The sequence below is a fragment of the Corylus avellana genome, chromosome ca4, assembly GCF_901000735.1.
Source record: "Corylus avellana chromosome ca4, CavTom2PMs-1.0".
NCBI lineage: Eukaryota > Viridiplantae > Streptophyta > Magnoliopsida > Fagales > Betulaceae > Corylus > Corylus avellana.
In genome coordinates, this window is record NC_081544.1 from 24,650,403 (window position 1) to 24,677,953 (window position 27,551).

At 35.1% G+C, this 27,551-nt stretch overlaps 3 protein-coding genes across 3 annotated transcripts; 1 reads left to right on the forward strand and 2 right to left on the reverse strand.

The window, feature by feature from the left end:
- Nucleotides 1–9,153: 9,153 nt before the first annotated feature.
- Nucleotides 9,154–14,093, reverse strand: LOC132178532 (protein WVD2-like 3). Its single transcript, XM_059590969.1, has 7 exons — nt 13,973–14,093; nt 11,130–11,697; nt 10,818–10,906; nt 10,612–10,705; nt 10,429–10,500; nt 10,137–10,247; nt 9,154–9,703 (listed from the first exon to the last, which is right to left on the reverse strand). The coding sequence occupies exons 2-7, from the start codon at nt 11,691–11,693 to the stop codon at nt 9,398–9,400; spliced, it is 1,236 nt and encodes a 411-aa protein (XP_059446952.1). The 5' UTR covers nt 11,694–11,697; nt 13,973–14,093; the 3' UTR covers nt 9,154–9,397.
- A 4,406-nt stretch (nt 14,094–18,499) lies between these two features.
- LOC132178722 (uncharacterized) lies at nt 18,500–20,948 on the forward strand. Its single transcript, XM_059591240.1, has 5 exons — nt 18,500–19,033; nt 19,923–19,971; nt 20,248–20,310; nt 20,413–20,477; nt 20,575–20,948. The coding sequence occupies exons 1-5, from the start codon at nt 18,575–18,577 to the stop codon at nt 20,650–20,652; spliced, it is 714 nt and encodes a 237-aa protein (XP_059447223.1). The 5' UTR covers nt 18,500–18,574; the 3' UTR covers nt 20,653–20,948.
- Nucleotides 20,949–21,171: 223 nt separating this feature from the next.
- LOC132178721 (ureidoglycolate hydrolase) lies at nt 21,172–27,213 on the reverse strand. The gene is made up of 12 exons (XM_059591238.1): nt 26,885–27,213; nt 26,701–26,786; nt 25,448–25,522; nt 24,521–24,649; nt 23,765–23,851; nt 23,377–23,579; nt 23,191–23,293; nt 22,855–22,946; nt 22,630–22,692; nt 22,149–22,389; nt 21,905–21,945; nt 21,172–21,416 (listed from the first exon to the last, which is right to left on the reverse strand). Exons 1-12 carry the CDS (start codon nt 27,077–27,079, stop codon nt 21,319–21,321), a joined length of 1,413 nt encoding a protein of 470 aa, XP_059447221.1. The 5' UTR covers nt 27,080–27,213; the 3' UTR covers nt 21,172–21,318.
- Nucleotides 27,214–27,551: the final 338 nt, after the last annotated feature.

The window sequence follows — 27,551 nt, forward strand, 5'->3', positions numbered from 1 at the left end:
GAAAAGCCAGTAGTTCATCCCATTGTTACCAATTTGAATATCAGTATTGCGAAAGAAAAAACAAAAAACCTTCACCTAATCAATTAGCATATAATAATATGAAGAATAACATGTTCTCTTGATTTTTTTTATCCAATATGAATATTATTTTCTAAAAAATTAGAAGAAAAAAATTACCTCACTGGTCCTTCATATTTTTTTTTTAAAAAAAAACTATATCCAATTAGAATAGGAGGACACAAAGAAAAGTCATAGCATTTCTCATAATACTAAGGGTGCGTTTGGAATTGCGATTTCGCAAGAATAATTTGCGTTTTTAAAAGATATTGTAAAATATAAGGTATTTGGCATTGCGATTTAAAAAGTACTTAATCTAAAATATGAACAAAATCTGCGATTTTCTATAAGCAGGTTAGGGGGTGCGTATTTGAAAAAGCACGAATTTAAACAAAAATCATGATTTCGCATAACAAATATTTGATAAAAAAATATTTTTTAACATGTTTTACCAAACATCTTGCGATTTTAAAAAGTAGTGATTTCAAAAACACAATTTTTAAAAATGCAATTTTTAAAATCGCAATTCCAAACAGACCCTAAGCTTGAATCGTTGTTTTGCATATAGTATGGTTTTACAGGGTATGTTTAGCATTGCGATTTAGTAAGCTAAAAGTTCGATTTTAAAAACAAATCACAAAAGATATATAGTTTATAAATGCGTTATTCTCCTTTTCCCTCTCTGCTACCCTAGCAAAGAGCGCCACACAGGAGGAGTGGCTCCCCTTATCCTTTGTTGCCTTCCCTCCCCCTCTTTACCTTATGAGCTAGGCTATTTACCTGATGTTTCTTACTTCATTGTGTGGTGTTTCTTTCCCCTTCTGTTTGGTCTCTTTCCCCTCCTTTGTCCTGTTTTTTGTTTTAGCCCCTCTCCTACTGCCCTCTGAGCTCAAATCCACCGAGTCATTTTTCGGTTTTGGCTTGGCTCTTGGATTGGATTGGTCTAAGCCCAATCTACCGTCCCACGTTGACTTTCGCTTCCCACTGGCTCTTCGGCTTTGTCCGTGTCCATCGCCTCCTTGAGTCGCTTTTCAGCAGCCTCACTCTAAGGTAAGTTTTCTTTCGACGTCGCTTTCTGTTTTTGTGTTTTTTGGCTTTTGTCTCTTTTTTCCTTGTATTTATTTTCCAATTTTTCCCTGTTCGTCTCCCGCTTGTTTTTTTTTTTTTCTTTATATCTTCTTATGGTTTTTTGTTCCTTTTTTGTTGCTTGTAATAAGGTTATGTCCTCTCTCTTAATCTGCCCGCTTGATGATATATGGGGCATTCGCTTTTGGTCCAGATCCTTGGATTGTGGATGTGAACGGTATCTTAGCTATCGGGTTGAAAAGGATGAGTTTCGGCATGGGGGTTTTCTGCTTTCAAGGACGAAGAATAAGAGTTACCTATGCATTGGATTGAGTTTGTCTATAACATATCTGTTGTTAAAACTAAAGACTAGTCATAAGTTAGCAGATGTTGATGTCATTGATAGGTTTTGAATGTTAGATTTATAATATATGTATCTTGGATTCTTTGATGTTTGTAACTTCATAGCTTCGGTTATGATTTGTTTCAGAGCTTTTTGCTTTATTTGTAAGAGCTTTTAATCGCAATATTTTCACCAATGAATGAGTATGAAATGTCTTCCCTTAAAAAATAAGTTCGTCATTAAAAAATTACAATTTAAAAAAAAAAAAAATTAAATTTTCCAATCACATATAATCGCTTCACACGTTTAAAATAGGAAATTTTGCCTTTTTTTTTTTTTAACTCTCATATTGGACCAAGTGACTGTGGTGATTTGCATCAAAGTGGATCATAGTATTGATAGGCCCATGAGAGGAAATTCACGTCAGTAACAAAGATATGACAACCATAAGATTGGCCCATTTTTAAAAGTTTAATCTCATTTATAATGATAGGCCCATTTCTTATCCGACATTTTTTTTTTTTTTTTAAGAAAACCTTATGCAATATTTATGCTGAAAGATATTCTCTAAATTTAAAATCAAGCAAACACATGATATTAGTATTGAGTAATGTTAGAAACTATATTTTTATCTCATAATTGACAATAATGACGTAAGACTCTTAAATCAACCCTTAAATTAGTTATTGTTAAAAAACAATAATAATAAAAGGATTAGTTGAGATTGTCACGTCAACATTGTCGGATAGTTGTAAAATAAAAATGTGGTATATAACATTAATCATTATTATTAGAGTAATGATATTTAGTAGACTATACAACTTGATGACTTTAAACTAAAAATCAGCTCGTGGATCAACACTTGTAAAAAAAAAAAAAAAAACCAATGGCTGATTTTCATTGTCACATTATCGCAGTTATATGACAGTCGTACAACAACTTACTAAATAGTAGGACTGATAATTTTTTACGCGACCTATGAATCCAACACGAATTCAATACGAAATTAATGGGTTAAGTTTTATATTTTGGGTCAACCCAACATGACTAGCTTATTAAATAGTTTATGTAAATCAAGTTGGATCACCTGCTTAATCAAATGGGTCGTATCATGATCGATTGGCTTAACCCATTTAAAATGGGTCAAATTTGGGTTGATTCATATCGAATGGTCCTATAAATCAATCTAACCAAACTTAACACGTAAACACAAATCACCGACTCATGCACCATGCAAAGGCTTAATCCCACAATACACAACCAAGATATCCATCCATGCTGTACTTTTTGGTCTTCTGGGTAATTAACTCTGACATGCTTGTACTATATATAGTAGTATAACCTCAAAGAGACTTCATCCCCAAGCTCTCCAGATGCTAGCTGGGACATTGATTACACAACTTTTCTTTTGCTAGTATAATGTATAAAATGCATAAAGGGGGAGGGGGAGGATCGAGCTTCTGTGCTAAAACAACTTTGTGTATGAAAAAAGTTTGTAATTGTGATGGGCAAGGAAATCTCTCTTTCACTCTTTTAAATGGACCTTTTCCAAGTATTTTCAATTAGCTGTTGAATGCTTTATAGAATTTACAAATGGTCAAGTCACAGAAAAAAAAAAAAAAAAAAAGTACCCAAAATTACATGGGAATCCTTGTGCTATATTGAGAAGGAATTCCCAAATAGCTTTATCGAGCATAGGGACTACTTTTTGGGATACATACTCAAGATGTCTCTCTTCTCTTTTGACTCCTCTGGGGATCTCAAGCAAATTTTGTGACTCATCGCATCTCACAATCCAAAATGGTGTCATGTCTTATGATTGCAAGGATACATTGTGGTTTTGCAAAAATCAATGAAAAGGCTAAAGCAACATCTGTCGAGCTACAACTATGATTTCCAAATCCTCTGTTTCAGCAGAGTACAATAACAATTAACAACCCTGGTATCTTTTGCTGTTTTCCATTTACTAAAGGAAAGTCTATATGACTGTTAATTAAATCCCATTTTTTCTTATTGACTAAACTACAAAATTTTCTAAAAGTGATATCTAATTAGCTATAATTAGACTATGATAGGTTTAGGTAGAAAATACAGAGTTTGCATCTTGTTGAAACCAGCTGTGATGATGGAAATGGAGGATGACCTTGCTGATTTGATTAATATTTCGTTGTCATTTTTTGACATTTCAACCAAATTTGTAATTCTTTGAGTCACATATCAGCTCATGCAATAATGATGCCAATATTATATAACAAACAAAGCTAAATAAGTAATAGATACACCGTCCATTTGACCCATGTCCATGTCACTATCAGTTTTGAATTGCATGGAAATACAAGCACTCATCATCATGTCACAATTATAAATATATATACTGTTCGTTTATCCTCAATCAAGACAAGAAAACACCACAATCTTAGCTATGAATTGTACAAGAGTTTCTGGAATATGCCTTCCTTTAAGTAACCCTCTCCTTAAGTGGCTTCTCTGTTTTTCAAATGCCTAGCAATTAATACATAGTCAAATTCAGTTTCATCCCAAATTTTAGAGTCAAATTCACAAATTATGTTACGATCTTAAGGGTTAAGGGTTGCCTTTAACAAATGGTATCAAAGTAAGACATCATGTCACGGGTTTAAGTCATGGAGAGGACGGCCTATAAGCATAATGTTAAGAGTAATTGAATAGTGAAAGGTGATTGGAGTCGCCAAAAGAGAAAGTGCTATCACCGAGTTAGTGCTTATATAGTGAGCTGTCGTGGATGTTGAATTCACCGAATTCACCAATAGGGTTAAGACTTTTAGGCAAATGATTAAACCCTTGACAAATTACTAGTTATACACATTGGAACTTTTTCTTTACCAAATTTTACATACTGACATGTATAACTGTATAAGCCAGATTGTAATAAATAGTGGGGCATGGCCTACAAATGAGATCAATCTAGAACAGACCCACATGATAGTGTAGGTTTTCCAAGCAGAAGATGAGCTGATTGGGTAGGATGTGACCCACATGGTGTTAAAAAGTGAGGAACGGGCTAAAGACTAAGGGGGATGGTTATGATGGCAGTCTTAAGGAGAAAAAGGAGTAAATTCAAAGCTCGACTTTGATGGCTTCTCTCAAAGAATATCTCCCCCTCTCATGCAACACATAAAGTGAAAGCTCCCAAGCTTATATTCTTTGCAACTCTCTGCAAGCAAAGGCAATTTGGCTAAAATTCAACCACAGAAAAGATAAAACACTACTTTCTTTTTTGGCTTATTTTTCTCCTTTTCAGTCATATTTTCACACTAACCCCCATGGCTGTTTTTCAACGGATTTGGTAAGACCAAAGGTTGTGCAGACTTCCGGAGCATTTGAAACCAAACTCCTGGAAAATAATGATTCTCCAATGGTTTGTTTAGTGATCCCCTCACCTTTTCAACTAGTCGAAACAGTGAAGCTGAAGCAAATAGCTTCTTCAAAGTACTAATTCTCTGCTGTCTTTACAAAATTTTCCTACTTTAAATTGCTTCTCATTAACAATAAGAAGGAAAAAAAAAATGTGTACACATTCTTTGTGAGAATGAAATCCACCATTAAATTAAATTCCATGTAATTTACATGATAAAGTGTTTCTTCTGATCAACGAGAAAAATGACACTGAAAAACAACATTACTTGATTTGCTTCAAAGTGGCCTATAGAAAATCATATTGTAAATTCTAGGCATCAGCAATTGAAAGAGATTGTTCCCTGAATTTGCTTTAGACATCTAGGCCATGATGTGTAATGTACCTGTTCTGCTAGCTGTTCTGACAGCATACGCCAACAGCTTGCCTCCCTCCTCAGCTTTGATATTTCCATTAGAGAAAAAGAAGAGATCGATGCATAGTATGGGTAAATATATATATAAAAAAAAAAACAAGTGAAGAACTTACATGTTGAAAGCAGAAAAGAAAATGGTGGATCCTTGATATTTGGCTTGCATAAATCATGCAAGTCCATTTATTGCTGCATGTGAGCAGAGTTATTGATGAGTTGGGGGGAATGAAGCCTGGTCCGAGATCATTTGAAAGATGCCCCTCTCTGTGCTTCTCAGAAATGGTCTCGAACCAGACAGCATTCCCCTCAACTATTTCTTTTTCATGGACAGAGAGAGATAGAGAGAAAGAGGACTGTTTGATTTTGATTTGGCCATGCATAGTTTTTCACTGGCCTTTATATATATATATATACGTGGGGAAAGGGAGAGTGGCTTGCGGGTCAGGTGACATGAGTTCCACTTTCTACAGCTCCCCTATCAAACTTTTCACACTTTAAAAGTATAATACAGCAATTAACGAGCAATTTAGAAAAATAACGTGAGTGACTCACAACTCCGAATAAATGGTCGGACAACCTAAAATTTATCTCACCTGTTCGGATAAATAGTTGTACAAACTCAAATTTTATTTAGGAAAGATAATTGTTGTGAATCCTTTGTAGGTTTTGGTGAGTGTCCTTTAGAAACGATTAGACGAATACAGATTATAAACCTTTTGTTTGTTACACCCAGATTGTCATCTTGCATATATACGTAGACAAAACCAAACATGTTTTTCAAATGTCAATGTTTTTTTTCCATAATCACTGCCGAACAAATTAAGCTTGAGGTTATAAGCACAATAGATATATATAATTAGATGTCTAATATTGGTGAAAAAGACAAAGACTAATAGCTAGAGTTTGGTAGGAGCTGAGAAATGAAGACCACTTGTGCATTGTCAACAAATATATTCGTATCTCTCAAGGATTATTGGTGGCAATAATATTGTAGGGTCAAAGCAATTAAAGAGCTTCTTTTAGCATCTTAAAAAACGACAACGTACGGAAAGCTCTATTCTACCTGCCTGATCAGCCTCTTTCACCATGCATTCCCATATATACAAATCCTCCAATAAGATCACATGAAACAAAGATTATCTCATGATCATGATCATGATCACTACCATACATTGATGATTGCTTAGAGACCGTTGATGGTATTGTTGAATCAGAAGGAGGTGATTGGTTCATGCATGATGATCGATCTAGTCGTGGGGTGCATGCTTAAAGGAGGTCACTTTTGGTTCCCACTCGAAGAAAAAGGGAAGATGAGGAGGAGAGGTTGTAGAACCCTCACTGATGGAGGGCATGGCCCAAATAGTGCAATTCCAAGCTTAAATAGAAAGTATTAAAGGTTGGCCTGCAAACTCAAGGAGACTTCTGTAGAAAATTGAAAATTAATTAGGATATGGGTATTAATGTTTGAGTTAATGTAGACACCTACCAATCTCTTGTTACATATGTAGAGGGTCAAGACCCAATTGTTGTGTGTGGCCAGTTAATATTATAATAATAATCCCATTGCAACCAGCAACTTTATTGTTTTTATTAAAGGTTCATAAGATTAGCCCTTTTTTCTTTCCTTCAATTTTCTGCAGAAACACTTCAAATAAAGCCCCTTTGAAGCACATAGGACCATAGTTTAATTTGCTACTGAAAACAGTTTAAATTTGTTAGGCTCGTTTGTAGAGTACTAATACAACAGGACATCATGAATAGGCTTAACGCAAAAGGATGATAATCGTCATTCATATCCCCTGCTAAAATGTGAAAGAAACCAGAGAGTCGGGGGAGGGCGAGCTCAGGGGCAATTGTCTACCTTGGCTGCTAAAAAAATTTGAAAACAAACCAGTTTAATAAATTGTTATGTGTGAAGCAGTTGATTTTTTAATATGACTAAAGGACTACCATTACCGTTAACTCCTCTTAGTTAACTGTTTTTCCGCTTTAGTCTAAAATTCACTTTCACTCAAAAATACTTCATTTTCATTAATGAAACTTCTAAAATTTCTTTACAACGGTTTTTTTTTTTTTTTTCATTTAGTTTTCCCCTCTCCAAAAACACACAAAATATTTAATTTTAGACCTTTTTTTTTTCTTTTTTTTTTTTTTAATGAAGTTAAAAATAAAAAATAAAAAATCAAAGTGGAATAGCTGTTTAGACGATATTGTAAAGTTAGTGTTTAATTGATTGTATATTTTGTTCTTATTTATAATTAATTTTGTTTCGATTGCTTTTTTTTTAATAGGCCTGTTTGAACGAAAATCATGACATCCCTATAATTTCCTTTAAATTTGAGATTTTTAAATTCATAAATCTCAGCCGTTTATTTCATCTAAGTGTTTAAAATAAGTCATGCTTCAACATTTAATGAGAAAACATATTTTATTAAATTCCTTAAATGTAGTTTCCTCATTAAATACTGAAACATGACTTACCATGGAGTGAAATTCGACTTACATGCTGTTATTTTAGTGCATTCAGCTAAACCTCTTTTTACTCGTTAAAGCAATCAATTAGAGGTTGACATAATCTTCACCGGACACTTGGCAACACAAACACGCAACTCGATATTTGCAATAAGCAAGCACAATTTTCTCTCCCGGTAAAAAAGGGACCCTGTTGCTTCGTTATGGGTCGGGACCAGGCAGTTTTTGCAGGTAGAATTAAGGAGGCAGAGTAACCTAAAGAAGAGCAAAAAGAAGGCAAAATGGCAAAAAATGGGAGGCCTTAAGCCCATTGAGCTCCATGCACGACTCAATGTGACCACCAAAACAAATTGGCCGAAAGTATGTGTATTGCGTGTTTGCGCTTCAATGTCCAAAAAAAAAAAAAAAAAAGTGTCAAGATTACCATACCATACCCCTATTGATCAGATTCCCTACAATTATAATGAAATTGTAGATTATAAAATTACGTGATTCAAATCACATTGAACAAAAATGTTACCGATAAAAAAGGCAGCTTATTGATCAGATTCCCTACAATTATAATGACATTGTAGATTATAAAATTACATGAATCAGATCACATCGAACAAAAAAAACTCCGAGACAACCAAAAAAAATTCTCTTCTTAAAAAAAATTGTGCTTCACTTTTGAAAAAAAGCTTCTTTATAAAACCAAAATACAAGTTTTAGCTCAAAAGTTTTTTCACGACATAAAGCACAAGAAGCTAATGAAAATATACTCAATTTTCATTAGTAATATGCCACATTTTTAAAAGAGAGCATTTTTCAAAACCGTTAAATGCAAAGAACGGCCTTATCCGAACTGCTGCAACTCTGATAATGTTAAACAGTCCAAGATAATTAATTTGATCTACCAATAATTGCAACCCAATTCCCAAAACTAATAAAATGTTGGAATCAAGAGCTTAAAGTAGATACGTTTTTGGAACCAGCATCCTTTTTGACTAGCAATTTTGCTTCCGCAAAGGAGGCATGGTCGGCTCAAAAAAGCCGTCTTTTGCCTTGCCTTGTGATAACTAAGAAGCTTTACGCTCCATAGCATCTTTTTCTTTTGCTTTAAGAGCTTTTCATAATGAGGCTTACCATACTTACGCAAGAAAATGGATTTCCAACCCATCTTGTTGCACTTAATGGGTCCCCCCTCGGGCCTCAGCCTTCACTTTATATTCCTCTCTCAACCACGGATGCAGTAAGCAACCACTACTTCTTGCACACTACAAAGCAAGATGGTCATTGAGTACACAATCTTCACTGAAACCAAAAATTTTTGACAGTTATGTTACAAGTACTATTTGTACAATACCCCAAACCCACCAAAAGAATAAATATCGAATCCTAATCAGCTCATCCTATCCAGAAATATATTAGATGGGGCCTATACAAAAACACTTCCGTTTCCAATATGGCAAATAAAAATTCAAGAGTTTTTACAAAGATGAATACTTTTATACATAACTTACAGAATTTATACATCATACATTAAATAAAGCCCTGCAACAAGTCCTTGCAAGTTAAGGGAAATAACTTACATATATTTTTGAGAGCAGTCACAATAAAACTTGAGAAAAGGAAGACCCATTTCCTCTTATAAATTAGAAAACTCACCAGAAACTCAAGAATGGACTTCAATGTCCATGTTCCCCTGACCATTTACCTTGGTCACAATTGACTTGCTTATCTCTTCTGCTTCTTTAGATTCATCTTTGAATTTGTAATTGGCATTACCATTCTGGATGTTGCTTTGATCCTTGATAATGCTGGAACCATTGGCGGTAGTCCCCTCTTTGTAAATACCAAGACTCCGGCGATTTCCCAGACCACCAGCTCCTTTCACCTTGTCTCGCTGGGATGAATTGACTGCATCACTACAGCTCTTCCTTCTGCCCAGCTTTGGCGATCTTGCACGAGTTGGTGGCAGCTACCATTCATACAAGCAACAAAATCAAGTTTAAGCTGTCATGTCTACAAGACAAGTTATCAGAGTCTTTTCTTATTTCTTTTTTTGATAAGTCAGTCTTTTCTTATTTCTGTATACTATTAAGACAGTTTCTGTCATTTTTATCGGGAAACTGCGAGAAGTTAGAAGTTCAAATACTAGATAAAAATCCTATACTTTCATTTTCTGCAATTAGTAAAACTCATTAGAACAAAGCCAAGGGAACAACACTACATAAGGGAGGACCAAGGACAAAACAAGAACAAAAGCCAAAAGAAAAAAAAAAAAAAAAAAAAAAAAAGCAAAGAAAATTAAACATGCGGAGATTCTATGAAAACCAAAAAGGAATCAATGTTCTGGACTAGATTCTGAACTTCTATATGAACCATAGGAATGAGAAAGGTCTATGCAGTACCTTCTTAAGTTCAGTCTTAGGTGGAGGTCCCTCATTGTAGAAGCTTGGCATTGGGCTTGCCTTAAACATTAAACTCTTCCTCAGTTGTTTAATAGCTGCCTCTTTCTCTTCCTTAAAAGTTTCAAAATTGATGAAGAGGAAAAAGGCAAAGTAAATAATATTAGAATATCTGCCTTAGCCATACAACATTAATAGATAGAATCGAGTGAGAAGAAGCAAACACTATCGATTGACCATCAAGAGACACGGAAAGGAGTACTAAATATTCTGGTTGACAGAGAAAGTATCCTACCTTTGTCCTTGCTTCACTTTGAGTTTTCTCAGCCTCCAAGGCTTGTTGTTTCTCCTCTAATTTTGAATAAAACTGAAATGTGGCAACATGGTAGGGATGTGCAGTTTTGAATTTAGAATATGTCACAGACACAATACTTATTATTCAAATATAAAAAGATACTTCGGCTGGAAAATGAACTACCTCCTTCCGTTTCTCTGCACGTTCAGTGCACCTAAACACTGGAGCTGCTGCAACAGTTGCCCCGGAGTTAATTGCACGTGCAGACACTGCAGTGCTGTGCGTGTGCAAGGGTTGAAATCAATTTCAAAACTACAAAATTGGAGAGACAGTAGAAAAATAGAAAAGAAATACAAAGTAAACTCAGACTGCAAGGGGTGAGAGGTTACGAGGAAGCAACAGAGCAGGAATCTTCTTCATCAGGATGCTTCTTGTTATCTGGTTGCAGTGGCTTCCTCAATGCATTTTGTGATATTTTCTGCCAAAACATACCCAATTTCAGGATCATATAAAAACAATTTTTTTTTGATAAGTAGGATCATATAAAATCAAATTCTATGCCTAAATTATATGAACTGTACGTTTTACCAACAAAAAACTACAACTTATTTATAATTTGATGGTTGTGATCCTACGGATTCCTCTCGATCAGAAAGGGAATCAAGGATTTCAGAAGAAATCCAGAACCAGTCAGTAGTTACCTGATTGGGCTTTGTGGTATTTGGATGTCGCCTATTGTTTGCATTATGCGATTTATTCACACCAGTGCTGGTATCAGGTTGAGCACCAGCAGGACGAGTTCCACATGAGGCACGCTTTTCAGTTGCTAGGGCAAAGGGCTGTGGAACGGTATGTTTTGTTTGAACATTTGCAGCAACAGTTCTAGATGCTTGTTTGATAGAACCCCGTGACTTATTATTGTCCTTTTTCTTCTGGCTTTCTGATTTTACCTTTTCCTCAGGCAGGCCAGCTTTGAAGTGTGAGTCTACTACATTCTGCTCTTCCTTATATTTCTCATTATGACAGAGTTCAGATACCTCAACTGAAATTTCATTGGTACATTCCTTCACTTCATATTCCTTTGCTTCAGTGCTCTCTTCTGAACTTTGGATTTCAGGACCCTCATTAATATGCTCATCCGACTCTGAACCATCATGCTGATTGGGAGCAGTTTCACTATTTGAATCGTGGGAAACACCATTTGAATAAACTATGACACAATCTGGCTCCTTGTCCATACAAATATCTGTAACTTCTATCCCCATTGCACTGCAGTAAGGAAACATAAGCATTACACTCTCATTATTTTAATTATGCTTCTAGTGCCACAAACATCTCTGCACACCAGAGAACTCCCAATCATTACTTTTACCATTTAATTTTGTTTTCATTTTCAAGTTATTATCTCATTGATTGCAATCATTTAAGTAGGTCCAATCATACAAACGCTAGATAGTAATTGGTATTACAGCTCAAGCATATTTAAAATGTAGCATTTGATTCCATTTCTTTGATATGCTACCATTAATCTTATAGACGAAGAAATAGAGAAAAGGCTAATCTTATAAACATTTCCTCCAAAAGAAACAAAGATTAAGAGAATTAGAACCTATATGAAAATATTACAGAATATAAGGAACATACAACGTGCATATCAAGTAGTTTAACAATGTACAAATCATTACATTTTATGGTAAATGAAAAACACCAGGAGGTATCTGTGACAATATCTCTCTTCCTACAGGCTCAACTAAAGCCTTCTTTATAGAGGGACTTAACTTTTGCTAAAAAGCACCATCATTCTCTGACTAGAAAGTGGAGTTCAGAATATTCTTTCACTACACAGACATAGTTGACAGATATAGAAACTCTTTTAAGAAAATTTAAAAGCATGGAAATTATGAATATTCATGAAAGAGAAGGCTAAGTTCATAAGAAATGAGATTTCATTTGATGGGGAAAAAGATTACTAGCAATGTCTGTGTACTCATATTGTTAGATTAAAGCAAATTCAGCACAAGTAACAGACAACAGACACACAATGAATTTAAAAGGCTAGAGTATACAGTGATTATAGGAAATTATATATTCATATAAATGTACATTCATCGTGTAAAGCAATGAATTAGTCAAATCAAAAGACAGTGTAGACCGCTGCTTTAAGAAGAAAAGAACTTTAAATTACATGTGAAAATGCCAAAAAAAGCTGAAGGAGAGAGCAAGTGATTTTATATGTGAAAGCCAAGCTCCCAGAGATTAGGGAAAACCATATAACCACTCCATTGTAGAATATATTAAACTAAGACTAAGGCAGTGACACAAAGCACCTTTGGCTGTATTTACTATTGTGAAAGGGGTATGAAATTTGACAATGGCAGAGAAAAGGATTTGAGTTGGGTAATATAAATATGTCAAGTGAATTAAACCCCAAAAGTTTTGGAAAGATTTAAGCAGATGCAAAGTCTTCAGTATCTACAACGATGGTGAATGATTCTTTTGGCAAGCATGTGCATACAGTAAGCTCACTCAAAACCTCCTCCGAAGAAATAACACCCAGAAAGAGACACCATACTACGCACAATAGGCACTGAATTCCAACAGTCAAAAAATCTTTAAACTGCTGTGAATCTTTTCTTGCCATTCTATCTGCGAGTGCATTCGTGTAATAATAAGATAAGTATGAGATTATCCACGCTGACAGAAGATAATAGTGATCAAGCAGACGACAAACTGGAGGGGGGCGAAGACTAAAAACCATAATCGCTTCATAAAACATGAAAAAGATATGTTGATTATTTAACACAGAAGCAGAAAAAAGAACCAATTCCCTTCCCAAAAGGAGAAAACTGCGGAAAACGAAGCAAAGAATGCTCATAGAGGTGAGAATGGCGGTACGATCAATCCGTAATTATGATAACCAATCCAATATAGCCTCAAACAAAGCATCGATTCCAAGCATTGAGGGACAATCAAGACAAAATCATAATTTTCAGCTTTTAACAAGGCCAACGAGAAGCGCTAATAGCACATTAGCAACATGGAAATTCTTGTATTGGAACTAACCAAGAAAAGAGATCAATCATCTGTTGAATGCAACCAATCTATCCAATAAATCATTCAAGCAAATGTCAAAGGCCATAGGTTTGAATCTGAATCGCCACATGACAGATAAATACCAGAGATTTTCGTTCTTTCAGACCCCAACATTCCAAAAATTTGATTTATTTTCTCATCCTGCAGTTTCTCAGCATCCAAACAAAACCGATTCTTTTCATTTTCTTTCACTAACTATTCTCAGCAACCAAACCGAGCTCAAAATACACAAACAAACAAAAACTAACATTCTTGAATCGAAGCAACAATGAAGAAGCAGAGAGATATTTAAAAACAAAAACAAACAAACAAACAAAAAAAGCAAGCAAAACGACACTGTGCAGATCGACTAGGCAATTGAGGTTTGAATTTCAGAGCTACATTTCATGCATGCACGAGAATAAGCAGATCTTTGAGAAGCAGAGCGTGGCAAATGTGGTAAATAACTCACGGTTGTAGTCCGATCTGTGGAGAGACAAAGAACTCTCTGGTCTCTTCGGCCTTTGTGGACGATAGTCTCTCTCTCTCTCTCTCCTTCGCCTTATCGAGCTGTGAATGTGTGTGTGTCTCTCTCTCTCTGTGTCTTTGTGTAAATTTCTGTTCCCCGGTTTTATATGTGCAGCGCCTAGTCGGTGCTCACGGCGTTACTTCACGCCGTACCGCAATTTTTGAAATGTTAAACTATTAACGGAAATATGTGTTATCTTATTACACGGAGGTTATGTGTACGTAGGTAGTAGTATAGTAAAATTATATTTTCTCCAAAAATGATTATTTTTGTACATAAAAGTTTTAAGTGACAAGAGGTTATATGTCTTATCCGTAGTTACTGTGACCCCATCCACTCAAGGGCCTATAGCCTCTTACCACCTAAGACTTTCATGGACAAAAAATAATATTTTTATTACACTATAACATATCTCAAAATATACGGATAAGATATTTCCTCCCACCAACTAAGTTTACAAAATTATTAAGCATATTTTTTTAATAGTTTTACTTTATATAAAAAGAAATACGCATTTTTCACATGATAATTCAAAATGATGTGTAATGTGTTTCTTATTTAAATTTATATTTAATTGTGATGGGAAAATTCGAAATGGTTTTGGCTCTTAACCTTTCAAAATATATATAAAAATAGTTCTTTTTGGTTGCTTTAAGGTAGGGAAAAGGTAAGCAGGTTCGTTTTCACTAATTTAGATAACGCTTTGACAGAAGAAAGCTAGCGATGTTTGTCCAATAATCACAAAATTTTCTCTGGTTTTTGATCCAATTGAGGCTGTTAAGTCCTTATAAGTGCTTTTAAAGTATCGATATGAAAAAGGCAATACTCCTCCTCCGTCATTTTTCTAACGCAACACGTTTTCCAATTCCACCATAAAATATTTAAGAGAAAAAAAAAATGGTTTCTTTTTTCATTTTCTTTTATTATTTATAGTTTTATTCGAATCGGCACATTAAGACAATAACCCAACCATATATTGGACAATATTGTATATTGCCAGTCCCTGCCTGTGGCTGACGCTTTTGGACACCTTCTTAAGTTGAAAGTTTAAAACAAAGAAGCGCCATTGGGAATCTTATCCTCCTACACAAAGTACAAATTATCATTCCAATGTCTAATTATTTTAATCCGAACATTTTCTCGGTCCCACTCCCACACCATTTGAGATTTTCATCTTCTTTTGGGACAAACGCATATTTGAATTGTCTATTTAGTTTGAAATTTTGAAAAATAGCTCATTGAATTTTAAAAAATAATTAATCACTTTTTGAAGTAAGTAAAAATAAACAAATTAGTTTATGTTGTTATAAGACGTTATTGTGTTAAATGATAGTGGTTGAACTGGGGTGGTTCGGCCACCCTTTTGAGCATGTACGGGGTGACTAAATTATCTCTATGGCCATTAGAAGTACCATTTCCAAATAACAAAATATAACAAAAAACTAATAAAAAAAAAAATCAAACCTAGGGTGGTTTCCCCACCTTCTCTTGCCGGCTTGATTCGTGCCAATGCGGTATGTTAATCGATTCTAATGGAGAGATTATTATTATTATTATATATATATATATATATATATATATATATATTACCTTTTAAAACTCAGAGAGCTATTTGTCAAAACTCCAAACTTTTAGACAAAAAATTCATTAATCTCTCTTCTATTTTTTTTTCAAACCCTTGGTTATTTTTAATCTTTTTTTTTTTTTTAAACATGTCCGTACAAAATGAAGAAGGGGGATTCGAACTAGTGACTTATGCTTCATTATATGTGGTGCCATCCAATTAGGATACCTCTTAGGGACCCTTGGTTATCTTTTATCGGGAACGCTATCAAGTCAACTATAATAAAATATAATGGTTTAATGGTGGACGTGATAAGTGTGATGTAAATTAAGAAACATTTTTTTACAAGGTGCTCTTGAACTTAATTACACAACTCTGTCAAACGTATGGTTCAAGGATGTCATGTAGTTATAGGTTAATTTGCAGTAGAAATTATAAAATTATGCCACGAAATTGACTAATCAATGATGTCCTCAAAAATTGTCTCTTTTATATGGGTAGGTCAGTGATATTTATTTATATATTATTATTATTATTATTATTTAGTTCTTAAACTTTTTTAAATTAATTTGCGCTAAACAAGAAGTTTAAGAGGCAGATTGTGACCAAAGATGCTCATACATATCGTAACAAAAAAGCAAAATGAAAGCGAAGACGTTCCATCCAATAATTGCAGAGGCCCCATCCTTGATTATTCCTGCTTAACCCTTTTGATAAAGCCCTAACACCCTTCCATTAAATATAACACACCGGCGCGTACATCCCCAATCTACCCCTTGAGTGCAGTCCAAACCATCCACGACGCATACGATATTAACGGACAATTAAGGGGCAGTTACGAACGAGGAAGATTATGGGGCAGATAATGGAGGACAAAGTGAGCCCCCCTTGTGAGCTGTTGAGGCAATGACTTTGTTGGGGGTGGAGGTTGGGGTTGGGGTTGGGCTGTGAATGGAGTAGAAGAAAAGGGTGCCCATTCAAGGCAATTTCTCAATCGTATATCATTATAAAAGAAAATTGGTGTGGGCCCTACCTCTCCCTATATTACGCATTCAATCTTCCCTGGGAAGTGAATGATCGGAGGGTCCCATTTCCAAGATTGAAGATTGTACCATGCTCAACGGCTATGATTCATGTAACTACCCTCCTCCCAACAGTTACTGGTGTGGGTGATAATACCCCCATCAGGGAACGGATAAGCATTCATGTTTATCTGTCTCTATTGTTAATAATTTAATTATGTAATATGAGAGAGTTTATATAAAATTTATATGTTTAAATAAATTTTAAGGAAAATTTAACTTAACTTTCTTAGGGACTGTTTGGGATTGCGTTTGAGAAGTTTAAAAGTGTTTTTAACACTCAAAGAGTCAGTTTGAAAAAAAAAAAAAAGTGCTCATTTGGTAAAAAAATTAAAAACATTTTTAAGAATTCAAAAAGCTTAAAAATTGTTAAAGAGCTTTTGAGCAAAAGTTTTTGTAATTATTTTTAAGCTTTTGCTGAAAGTACTTTTTGACTTAAAAATTTTATTTTTCAAACGCAATCTCAAACATATTCTTAAATTTTTTATTATTTTTGTAATTATTTTTCAAAATTTAAAAACTCTTCTTATATTAAATTAAAAATTTTAAATTTTAAAAGGATAATTAGAAAAGTGGATGAAAGTTTAATTAAAATTTTCCCTAAATTTTAAAATGTCCCATCACTTACTTAACATAGGTGCATTTCCTACCAGTATAATTGCTCTGAATCCCAGTACAACAGCAACCTCTTCTCTATTTTTTTTTTTTTTTTTTTTTTTGGGTGGTGGGGTGAAGAATTGAGGGCTTGTCAACTTCACACGTGTAATCATAATAACTCAGTTGTCTGAAAAATCAACCACAATTTGGTGAGGAGTTTAATCATGAATTAGACTCGATGGAGTGGGGGTCAACTGTCTTTTTGAAGATTACATTTGGGCCAAGTAGCTGTAGTGATGTGTCTCAATTCTCAATGGCATATATATAATTCATGATTGATGAATAGGGTTGATTTTGTCACTTCAATCTTGCTTATCCCCATTTTTAGCACATCTTGCAGCCGCCGGCGCCCTTGAGATATGAGCCCTTTTGGTACTACTTTTTATAGGTTTTTTTTTTTGTTTTTTTTTTGGTGCGATGTGATATAAAATAAAAGTTGTTTTAGGCTTTTTACCGGTATTATAATTTATATGTATTGAAGAATTGTTGTTACACTATGATATGACATAACACGTCAGGCATGTATCAATAGTCATGCACGTTTGATTAATTTAATATTTTAAAATAATAAAATTTAATATTTTTATTAAAAGGAAAAATTTGGGCGTGCATGACTGTTCATGCACGCCGGCGTGTTGTGTATCATTACCCATTTTCTTATAATTCACAAGTTGAGCCTGCCAGCCAAACAAATTGGGAATCATGCACATGTACTTGCCAAGGGGAGACATGGTGCTGATAGTGCACCATGGCAAAATGTGGCAGGAAATGTTACCAAACATTTCACGGGCCCGGGAGAAAGGAGGAGCCACATATTGGTAAGGTTGAGGGTCCCTTCTTTCTTCTTCTTCTTCGTCTTCTATCAAGCACCTGATCTAAAATCTGGCGGGGAAGCCTATTGAACGAGGCTGCAATTTGCTTATGGCTTTGGAGTTTCGCATTTACGCGCTTGGGCCTATCATTTCGGACTGCTTGGGCCCATCATTTCGGACTGCTTGGTAAATTGGTCATTCCCGCAAAATCAGTTAACCGCATGATCCAGGCTGGCCTAACCAAAAAACCACTCTCCATCCAATCGTATGCAAACACGCGTCCATTTCCATTTTCATCAGCCTATATAAAATTACAACCCCTCTCATCACCTTCCAGACCCCACATTCACTGAGATCTTGCAAATATTTTCCCGCCCTTTTCACAGTTCTCTGAGAGAGAGAGAGATAGAGAGAAGAAGAGAGTTGTTCAATGGAGACGAGCAAGGCGACCGAGGGAGGCAGCAACAACAACGAGAAGCTTCTTGTTGTTGATGATGTTGGTGCTGAGGGCGAGGCTACTACTGCTATTGCTAATGCTATTTCTTGTTCAACGGAGACGAGCAAGACGACTGAGGGAGGCAGCAACAACGAGAATCTTGTTGTTGTTGATGATATTGGCGCTGAGGGCGAGGATACTACTGCTAATGCCACTTCTTGTTCAACGGAGACGAGCAAGACGACCGAGGGAGGCAACAGCAACGAGAATCTTGTTGTTGTTAGTGATGTTGGTGCCGAGGGTGAGGCTACTACTGCTAATCCTACTTCTAATGCTACCGCTACTGAGTCTGAGACGAAGAAGAATAAGAAGAAGAAGAAGAAGAAGAAGAAGAATCACATCCAGGTCTCCAACAGCAAGAAGCCCCTCGTCTTCTACCTCAATCTTGCCAAGGTTTTCTTTTTTATACAATCTCTCTCTCTGTTTTACTGCTTTATCTTGCTTTGTTGGCGAGGTTATGAATTATTTGCTGTTGGTTTGCCGAGAATCGTGGGAAAGAAAAATGGGTAATCGAGAATTTGTGGAAAGCTTGGGTTTTTGCTTTTTTTTTTTTTTTTTTACTCTGTTTCTTACTAACACAGAGGGTGGTCACTGGTTAGGGTTTTACTGATGTAGAAGTTGGGGGTTTCTTCGTTTGTTTCTTGGTTTTTGTTACTTTCTTGAATGAGTTGTATAACAGGTTTAAGCCCTTTTGTCTCTTAGTTGAATCTCAGTTTGTAATTCGTTTTCTTTATTTTTCTCCCATTTTCTTGGCTCAATTATGGCTGTTTCTTTGAAATCATATTTTGTAAATTATCTGAATATCTGGAAATAATATGCAATTAAATGGCTGTGACGTTATGATGTTGATTCATATGTTCTTGAATATAATTTCCATGAACAACATGATTCTTTTCTGTTTTGTGCTCACTGGTTTTCTATACATGATTTGGCTGATCTGGATTAGATCCATAAGAGTAAAATTTTATGGTAATTAAGATATATTTGTTCTTCAATTAGTTTGTGGTATCTTTGATTAAGTAAGGGCTTTTTAGTAGCTGGTTTACGATCCATTGGATTTGAAGCTGATTTGGGATTGTTCCTTATGTTCCCTTGTAGTCTTTCTTAAGTCTAAAAACTTCTTTGATATCTTTGATGAGTGCCTAGTGGTTATTTGTTTTGATGATATTCTTGGTGCCCCTTGTTAAATGTTGCAGATTCTTTTGCTGCTTGAAGTGCGTGTAAACTAAGGATCTATTTTTTCTAATGCGGTTTTGTTTTAATCCATCTTTCTTTGTTGCAGAGGTTCATAAAGCAGTACAATGATGTAAAACTCTCTGGCTTGGGCATGGGTATAATTCTTGAAACTTTTCCCTTTTTCTTTTTCTGTACTCTTGAATTTTCTTCTCATACCATAAAATTGCATTGTTTTTTCTCATACCATTAAATTGCATTGTTAAGTTGCTTCTCATCTTCTCCTTTTGACTTCCACTTATCCACTTTGCTCCTGAATTTACCCTGTTCTGATGCTGCAGTTTTTCTTTATATCCTGCACTTTGAAATCATTTGATTTTTTTTTTTTTTTTTTTTTTGGCATAGAGGCTAACTTGTACAGTTATCAAATGCAGCAATTCCTACTGTTGTCATAATCTCCGAGACTCTGAAACGAAAGGGGCTAGCAATCGAGAAAAGTAAGGAGTCAATATTATTTACTTAGTATCAAACTTGTTAAACACCTTCTCTGCATGATTGTTGAGTTCTCAATGTTCTTTTTGATTTGGGAAATGGAACAGAGATAGCCATATCTTCTGTTGGTTCAAAGGATGATGTGACAGGCCGGATAGTTCAGAAAGCACAGGTTGTTATCCATTCATCCATACCAGTTTTGCCCATTTTTACCAGTTAAAAATGTTTATCTTCTATTATTTAATCCTCTCTCTCTCTCTCTCCCACAGATTGAAATTGTGCTAGCAAAGGCTGAGAAACTCGACAAGATCACTGTTGCTACATCACCAAAGAATGCTGCTGACTGAAGTCATGACAAAGCAGTATCATAGAGAGTCTCCTTTCTGGAGTGTGATTTCACGTTTATCTTTCTTTTCCAATCTTACAGTTTTGAGTATTGGTATAATGACAAGCCTCCCGGTTGGTATGTGGTTCCAACTAGAGCTGCTGCTAACATGATGAAAGTAGAGACGGCCCACTGCGAGAAGATCTGATCTGATGGAACCTCAACATCTGCGTTTCTTCTTTTTTGTTTCTCCATTTGTAGGCGTTATTGAAATCACATGTACTGTCATTGTGTACATACTGTTTCTTTTACTGCAACATAATAGAAGGATCTACAAATTTACAGATCTCTCTCTCTCTCTGACACACACACTTGAAAGCACACTGACGTGCCAAATGAATGTGGAAAAAGTGCCTAAAGAAGAGGAAGACCCTCCAGTAGTTGGAAATTATTGATGAACTATAATACAGAGAGCAGTATCTCAGAGGATTGGGGAATATTTTTTTCACAATTTTCTTTCTATGTTTGTCAAGAGGAAATCAAAATTAAATCTTCTATCATTCAAAAATGCTACTCTGGCATGGAATAAACATTCGAAATGATTTATTAGAAGTCTTTACAACACGTTCTATGAAGAACAAAGTAGACCCTTGTAATGAAACTCGAATTAACAAGAAAGGATGATGCATCAGTGCAGGGACAACTTTGCAAGGGTCAGAGCTAATACCTTGACCCCATTTGCTATATCCTGACTGGAGGCATATTCTTCAGGCTTGTGGCTGTAACCTGCAGAACCAAATTGATGTTAAATATTTACTAAGCTTACCTTGATGACTTGAGCAAAAAATTGACAGTGAGTTGACATACTAAAGCGCACTGGCAGTCTGGCACTGTATGCCTATATTACCCATGCCATTGAAATGGGGATCCTTGCTTGTGCTTGTCTACATGTTTTTTGCATTCATGCAATTTTTTTTTTTTTTTTTTAAGTTAAGAATGTTGATGCACTTCTATGATTGGTCTACCACATGCACATAATATAGGTGAAATTGGAGTTCCAACATCAAAGCAAAAGATTCAGTTGCAACTGACATGTGTTCTTCAATGACTAATCTCAAATGCATTAGCCAATGAAAGATGATATAACTACTTGTTTCATAGGACCATGAAAATTTGAAATGATATCTTCAAGAACTTACAATTGGTTTACTAAGAAAAATAAAGGAATATGGTATCACAGCATTTGACGTAGAAAAAGAGAAAACAGCTCATACCTTTGTAACATGGAATGAATATCATGCCCATTGGTGATACTCTGCAAGAATGTGAAAATGCATGATCAGGAGCTGTTTGTAGTCATAAGTGCAAATGCATCTTTTGATTTTGGGGGGGTTTGTTGGGTTGGGTTATTGGAAAGACGGGTGGGAAATGCCTTGTATTAGGTCTCTTCAGTCGTAAAAATTCTAGCACCTTAATTTGGGCTTACAAAGGCTTCAAGTCTCTCTCACTCACACATACCTGGCCATAAACAGTGAATCATGGTAAGCTCTGCTAATCATCAGCTTGTGTTTTAGGTTTAGCTCTTTTGATGCAGCTTCCATTGCCCCGATTATTGTTTTTTCAGCAAGGGCAGGTGGGTCCTGATTTATGATTTTGAATTCGGATAGTCTGACCCCACGGTCTATTGCTATTTTACTTGCAGAGTGCTGGATCTTCTCAATTACAATGTTTCTTCGCTGTTCATCAATGTCTCTTGTGTCTGCCAAAAAATAAAAATAAAAATAGAGATACCAAAGGAATCAAATAAATTAATACCTGAGTCGGTTGATATTTGGTATAGAACATTATGGCGGGATCATACATATGAATGTCTTCTACAAACTTACGAAACATTAACAAGAATATATTATACAAAAAAACTGTGGAAACAAACATTTTAAGTATACTTGTTATAATAGTATGTTTTCCTGGTAATTTTATTTGCTGAAAAGAAGCGTACCGATTTCCAGGTGTGATTTACTTGGGATGCTGTTAATTGCTCCAGGATGCAGCTCCAGTATACCTTTGGGACATTAAATGAAAATTTATAGCGGAGGTCTACACTAACAAAGGTGGCAAGAAACTGCTTTCACAAAATATGCAAGATGAACTTCAATATTTAAGTTTAAAAATAAAATAAGAAAAACAAAATGCGATACTTAGGCATGAAGAAAGGATGGCTTACCAACTGTACCAACAGTATCGATAGATCCAGATTCTAATACATGTTTCTCAACAGCCAGTGCCAGCTCTGCAGCTGCCAGTCCAGCATCATTTCTACTCCCAGTGATGAAAATAAAATAATCACTCGTTTAAATGAACAAGTATAATAACATACTGTAAAAACAATCTTATTCTAGAAGAAATAAAAATTGCCAACAGGGAATACACTATTATCAACATAAATACACTACTTATTGCACAAAGAAATTATGAATATTTAGAGAACTCTGCAACAAGAAAGGTGCATAAGTTCATGATGTTATTACAGCCAGGAAGTGTTAACATCTAGGAAAATCACCTGTGTGGCATTAGGACAGCGCCTGCATGCCCTCCATTGCCTTCAAATTCCAATTTTATACTTGCAGGGGCTGCAATGGCAGTTACTATCCCAATAGATATACCTGGAATGCAAATGAACTGGATTGGCGGGAATTTAGAATATATAGATAACGCAAGGTTAACAGTGGCATTGAAATAATCCTACCTTCTTCCTCCAGAAGGGGCCCCTGCTCTATATGCAATTCCACAAAAGCAGAGTAAGTTCCTTTCTTTAAAAACACACTGGATAAGTCATCTTGATCCTTTGCATATTCAGCAGATCTGGCAGCATCTAGAAAGGATCTATTTTGAGCATCAACTGTTGTCTTCAGAGCTTCCACAAGTACCTCACTTCCTGCCAATAAGCGGCTGCACATTTAAGATATCACATGAGGAACCCCAAACCTGGGAATGGGAAATAAAATCAATTCACCATCACCAAGACATGAAATCTGTGGCGGCTTTTATCAATAAATGTAATAAGTAAAAAGTTATAAGACATAGTGAAGGAAAATTCATATAAAATATTAATCCGAAAATGAATAAGAAGTGACCTTCCCAAGCAGCTGATCCCAAAGCGTGTAGGCTCTTCTGAGGTGAACAAGATAACTTCCAGTGACCTTCTAGGTCTAAAACCAGATCTGTGGAAACTTCCAGTCAACAAACCACCAAAATAGTTGCAACTACAAATGGACTTGCAAGAACCAGAAGAAACTTTTATATTCCTTAGAATATCATAATTTATATCATCAATAATTCTCAAAGGATGTATAAAGAAGTTCAAATGATCATTTCGATATAATTTTTTTTAATTAAGATATATATATAAAAAAAAAAAAATACAGCTGTTTGCATCATTTGTTTCTTCTAGTTATAACTTCAAATGATAGATGGACAATAAGATACCTAAGTGCTAGAACCCAATTTCAGGAGGCTTTTGGGGCATGTTTGGATGAATGGATAGGTCAGCCACTCATTCAAGATGACCAATATTTCAAATGTCTCACTGGGTACTTCAAAACTAGCAGGTCATAGAGTCATCAACTCTCCTTTTAGGATCCCACTTGTTCCAGCTATGGTATGAAAAAAGGATGTCTATGTAATTATCAGTTCAATCCTAGCGTTATCAGTCTATGGCACATGAGAGTAAATTTAGCACTCTTATAATATCTTTAAAATATGTGCTAAATTATTCATATCTTATGTGTTTTATGGATTTGTATTGTAATCAAGTACTAAATCAGCCTTGATAAATTATCAGCCTTTCCTAGATAGAAACCAATGTTAACGTAAAACAGAAAGTTGCAAACCTCTGTAGTACATTGATGGCTTCTATCGCACCTAAAACACCAACGACTCCGTCGTACTTTCCAGAGTATGGAATTGCATCAATGTGAGAACCTGTTGCCACTGCAGGAAGCTCTGGTTCATGGCCATCCCTGCATGACTTTGCTTAGTCAAAGCCATCTAATAACACAGTATAATAATAAACAATTTGACCAAAGCAATCAAAGGTAGAGATGTAAATATGAGCTTGAAGACTCAAAAAAGCTGATTATAAAATCCCACTTTCATTTTTGTTCTTTTCACATGAAATATAAACAGATAGAGATAAAAATTAGACCATCTCGTAAGAAGTTTCAAGCTACTTCTAAAAAGGACAGATTTTTTTTAAAAAAAAAAAAAAAGAAAGAAAAAAAAAAAGTGGAAAGAAAAAAGAAAAAGAAGTGACAGTCATGTATGTTGATGATGGAACTGTTTGCAAGAATCATCGAGCCATATATCTACTTATGAATATCAAATAAATCAAGCTAGATTGCATTTCACAACCAATATATTGACAAAAGCTTTGGGGGTTGAGTATAAAGTCCCCATCAAAGTTTAATATACTTAAGCTAGACCAAACCCAATGCTGACACTTAAGCATGACAAAATAGAAAGCAGAAAGAACCAAAACAAGATAAAAGCAAGCTACAGAATGATAATGACTATAGATATTGTAATGCAAATGATAAGATTACTACTGTCGGAGGCTCCTGAAGTAATCTCTAAGAGAAGAAAAATGACACCTTTTGGAAGCTAAAAAACAGAAACATAGTTGTCTAGCCATGCCTTTAGGAAGTTTTTTCAGTTGAATCAAGTTTATACAGAAGTGCCTTAAACTATGTCTTTCAAATTTCAGAATGACAAACAATTAATTACAGCAATCTTTTAAAAAGATATAGACATAGACTTACCATCGGCCAAATATGTTACCAACCGCATCCTCCCTGACAGAGAGACCAGAGAGGCCCATCAAGTTTTTGATATACCTGCAGTTTATTGTAACAACCAAATGATAAAAGTAGATTCATTTCAGTGAAACCCAAAAAAGAAAGAAGAGAGGAAAGGAAAAGCCTCATATAAAAAAGAATCTTAGATTTTCTATTACCATGTCAAACACATTGTTTCTTCTTTTTTTTTTTTTTTTCTGTATCCCCTAGATTAATCAATATTTAAGGATTTGTATACACTTTGATTACAACCAGCATATTAAAAGTGAATTCAACCAACATATCAATCTATTAATCTAAGTAAACAGTATATACATCAAAACATGCTGATATTTCAATTATAAGGAAATTGAAGATATGAATTCATTTCAAGTAGGAATCAGTCAAGAAATTAAAACCGCTGCCAAAATTAATGGAACATGACCATTTTCGTGGAAAAGAATGTTAAGGTCAATTACAATTGATTGACCATTGCACAAGGATTAAGCCACATGCCACAAGCACGACCCAAATCTACACATGATTTGAAGCACATAATGGGTTGGGTACACAGATCCGTATGAACCAACCAGCATGATACAATCATGACTGCCTGGGGCAGCTATAACCGTAGCATCAAGCATGCCTCGTTTCCCAATTTAACTACGCCACATTTTAAGTTCCTACCAAGACAGACATGATTTGGCTTAGGTGCTTTGAAAAAATAAACTATAAAAGATCTCTTGTAGTTTTTTCATCGATCTAGATTTAATTCTAAGCTTTCCATAAGGAAAAAAAAAATAGTAAAATTAAATTTGAACCGTTGAAAAAACTATAGGAGATCTCCTGTAGTTTTTTTTTTTTTTTTTACAGCACCTAAGCTAAATCCAAACAGAGTAATTGACATGGCATTTGAGAAATGGCCCAATTCAAGATGGTGAAATAACAAAATCCTACATGAAACAAAAATTGGGCAATTCAATCTTTATGGGATGCCCAGCCCGCCCTAAGATTTTCTGCTTATTTAGGTACATCAACAACAAACACACTACATCCTTCGGAACATGCCAGACTTTCTGATCTTAGTTTACACGAATAACTTAATAATCATTTAAAAGTGATGAACTCCGTTCCTCAAATCACAATCACAAAAATGAACGTCTTTGTCATACATTTGAACCCCACGTAGTTGGGATTAAACTCATTAAAGCATAGTTGAGAAGGGTTAAGTTATTTACCTGCGTGCCAAGACATCCTTCTCAGTGTACAGGATCCTAGTCACTGATGGGGCAGGTGTATCCGAGAAAGCAGCAAGTTCATCAATCTAGTGAGCAAAACTCATAACATTAAAATTTAAGACTAATCATTACACGCACGCATTGTTATTGTCACATCCAGACCCTTCAAATAGAAACCCAGTACCTCTTTCTGTAAACTTTCCGTATCAACGGACAGTAAAGACAAGGATTTTTGGAAGAAAGAGTGAGGCTCGTCAATTGGGTACCCAGAAAAATCCTCCATGGTTTTGGTAACGGGGTCTTCATCTCTGTGAGCTATGATTACAGAGCAGCAAAAACAGAGCAAAAGAAGTGGAAATTGAGGGAATCTCAGGGTCATCTTTTCTTGGTTTTGGTATCGTATTGCTCTGATTAGCTCCTACGAGTGGATGAGTGCGACAATGAACACGCCAGGTTATCCTCAGTGGAGTCAGTGCGAATCTGACGCTGGCTTGTTTGTACTCTTTGCGCAAACTCCAAAGTTTATCTGCCTTTTTATATTTAATTCCATAAAAAAGTATATAACTTTAATTTTTTCTATAAAAATACGTTGGATGCATAAATTTATAAAATAAATAAAAATATGTTGTGAAAACTAATTCTTGAAATGCAACATTTAATATCTACAAAATTATTTCCAAAATAAATTAAAGGTTTAAAGGGAAAAATGCAAAATTAGTTCTTGTGATTTACTTGATTTACAATTAACTCTTTATAGTATTAAAATAAACTCAAAGGTTCTTAAGGTATACAAAAAATATAATTTAGTTCTTACGGTCAAATTTCGTTTACTGACTTAACAGATTATGATA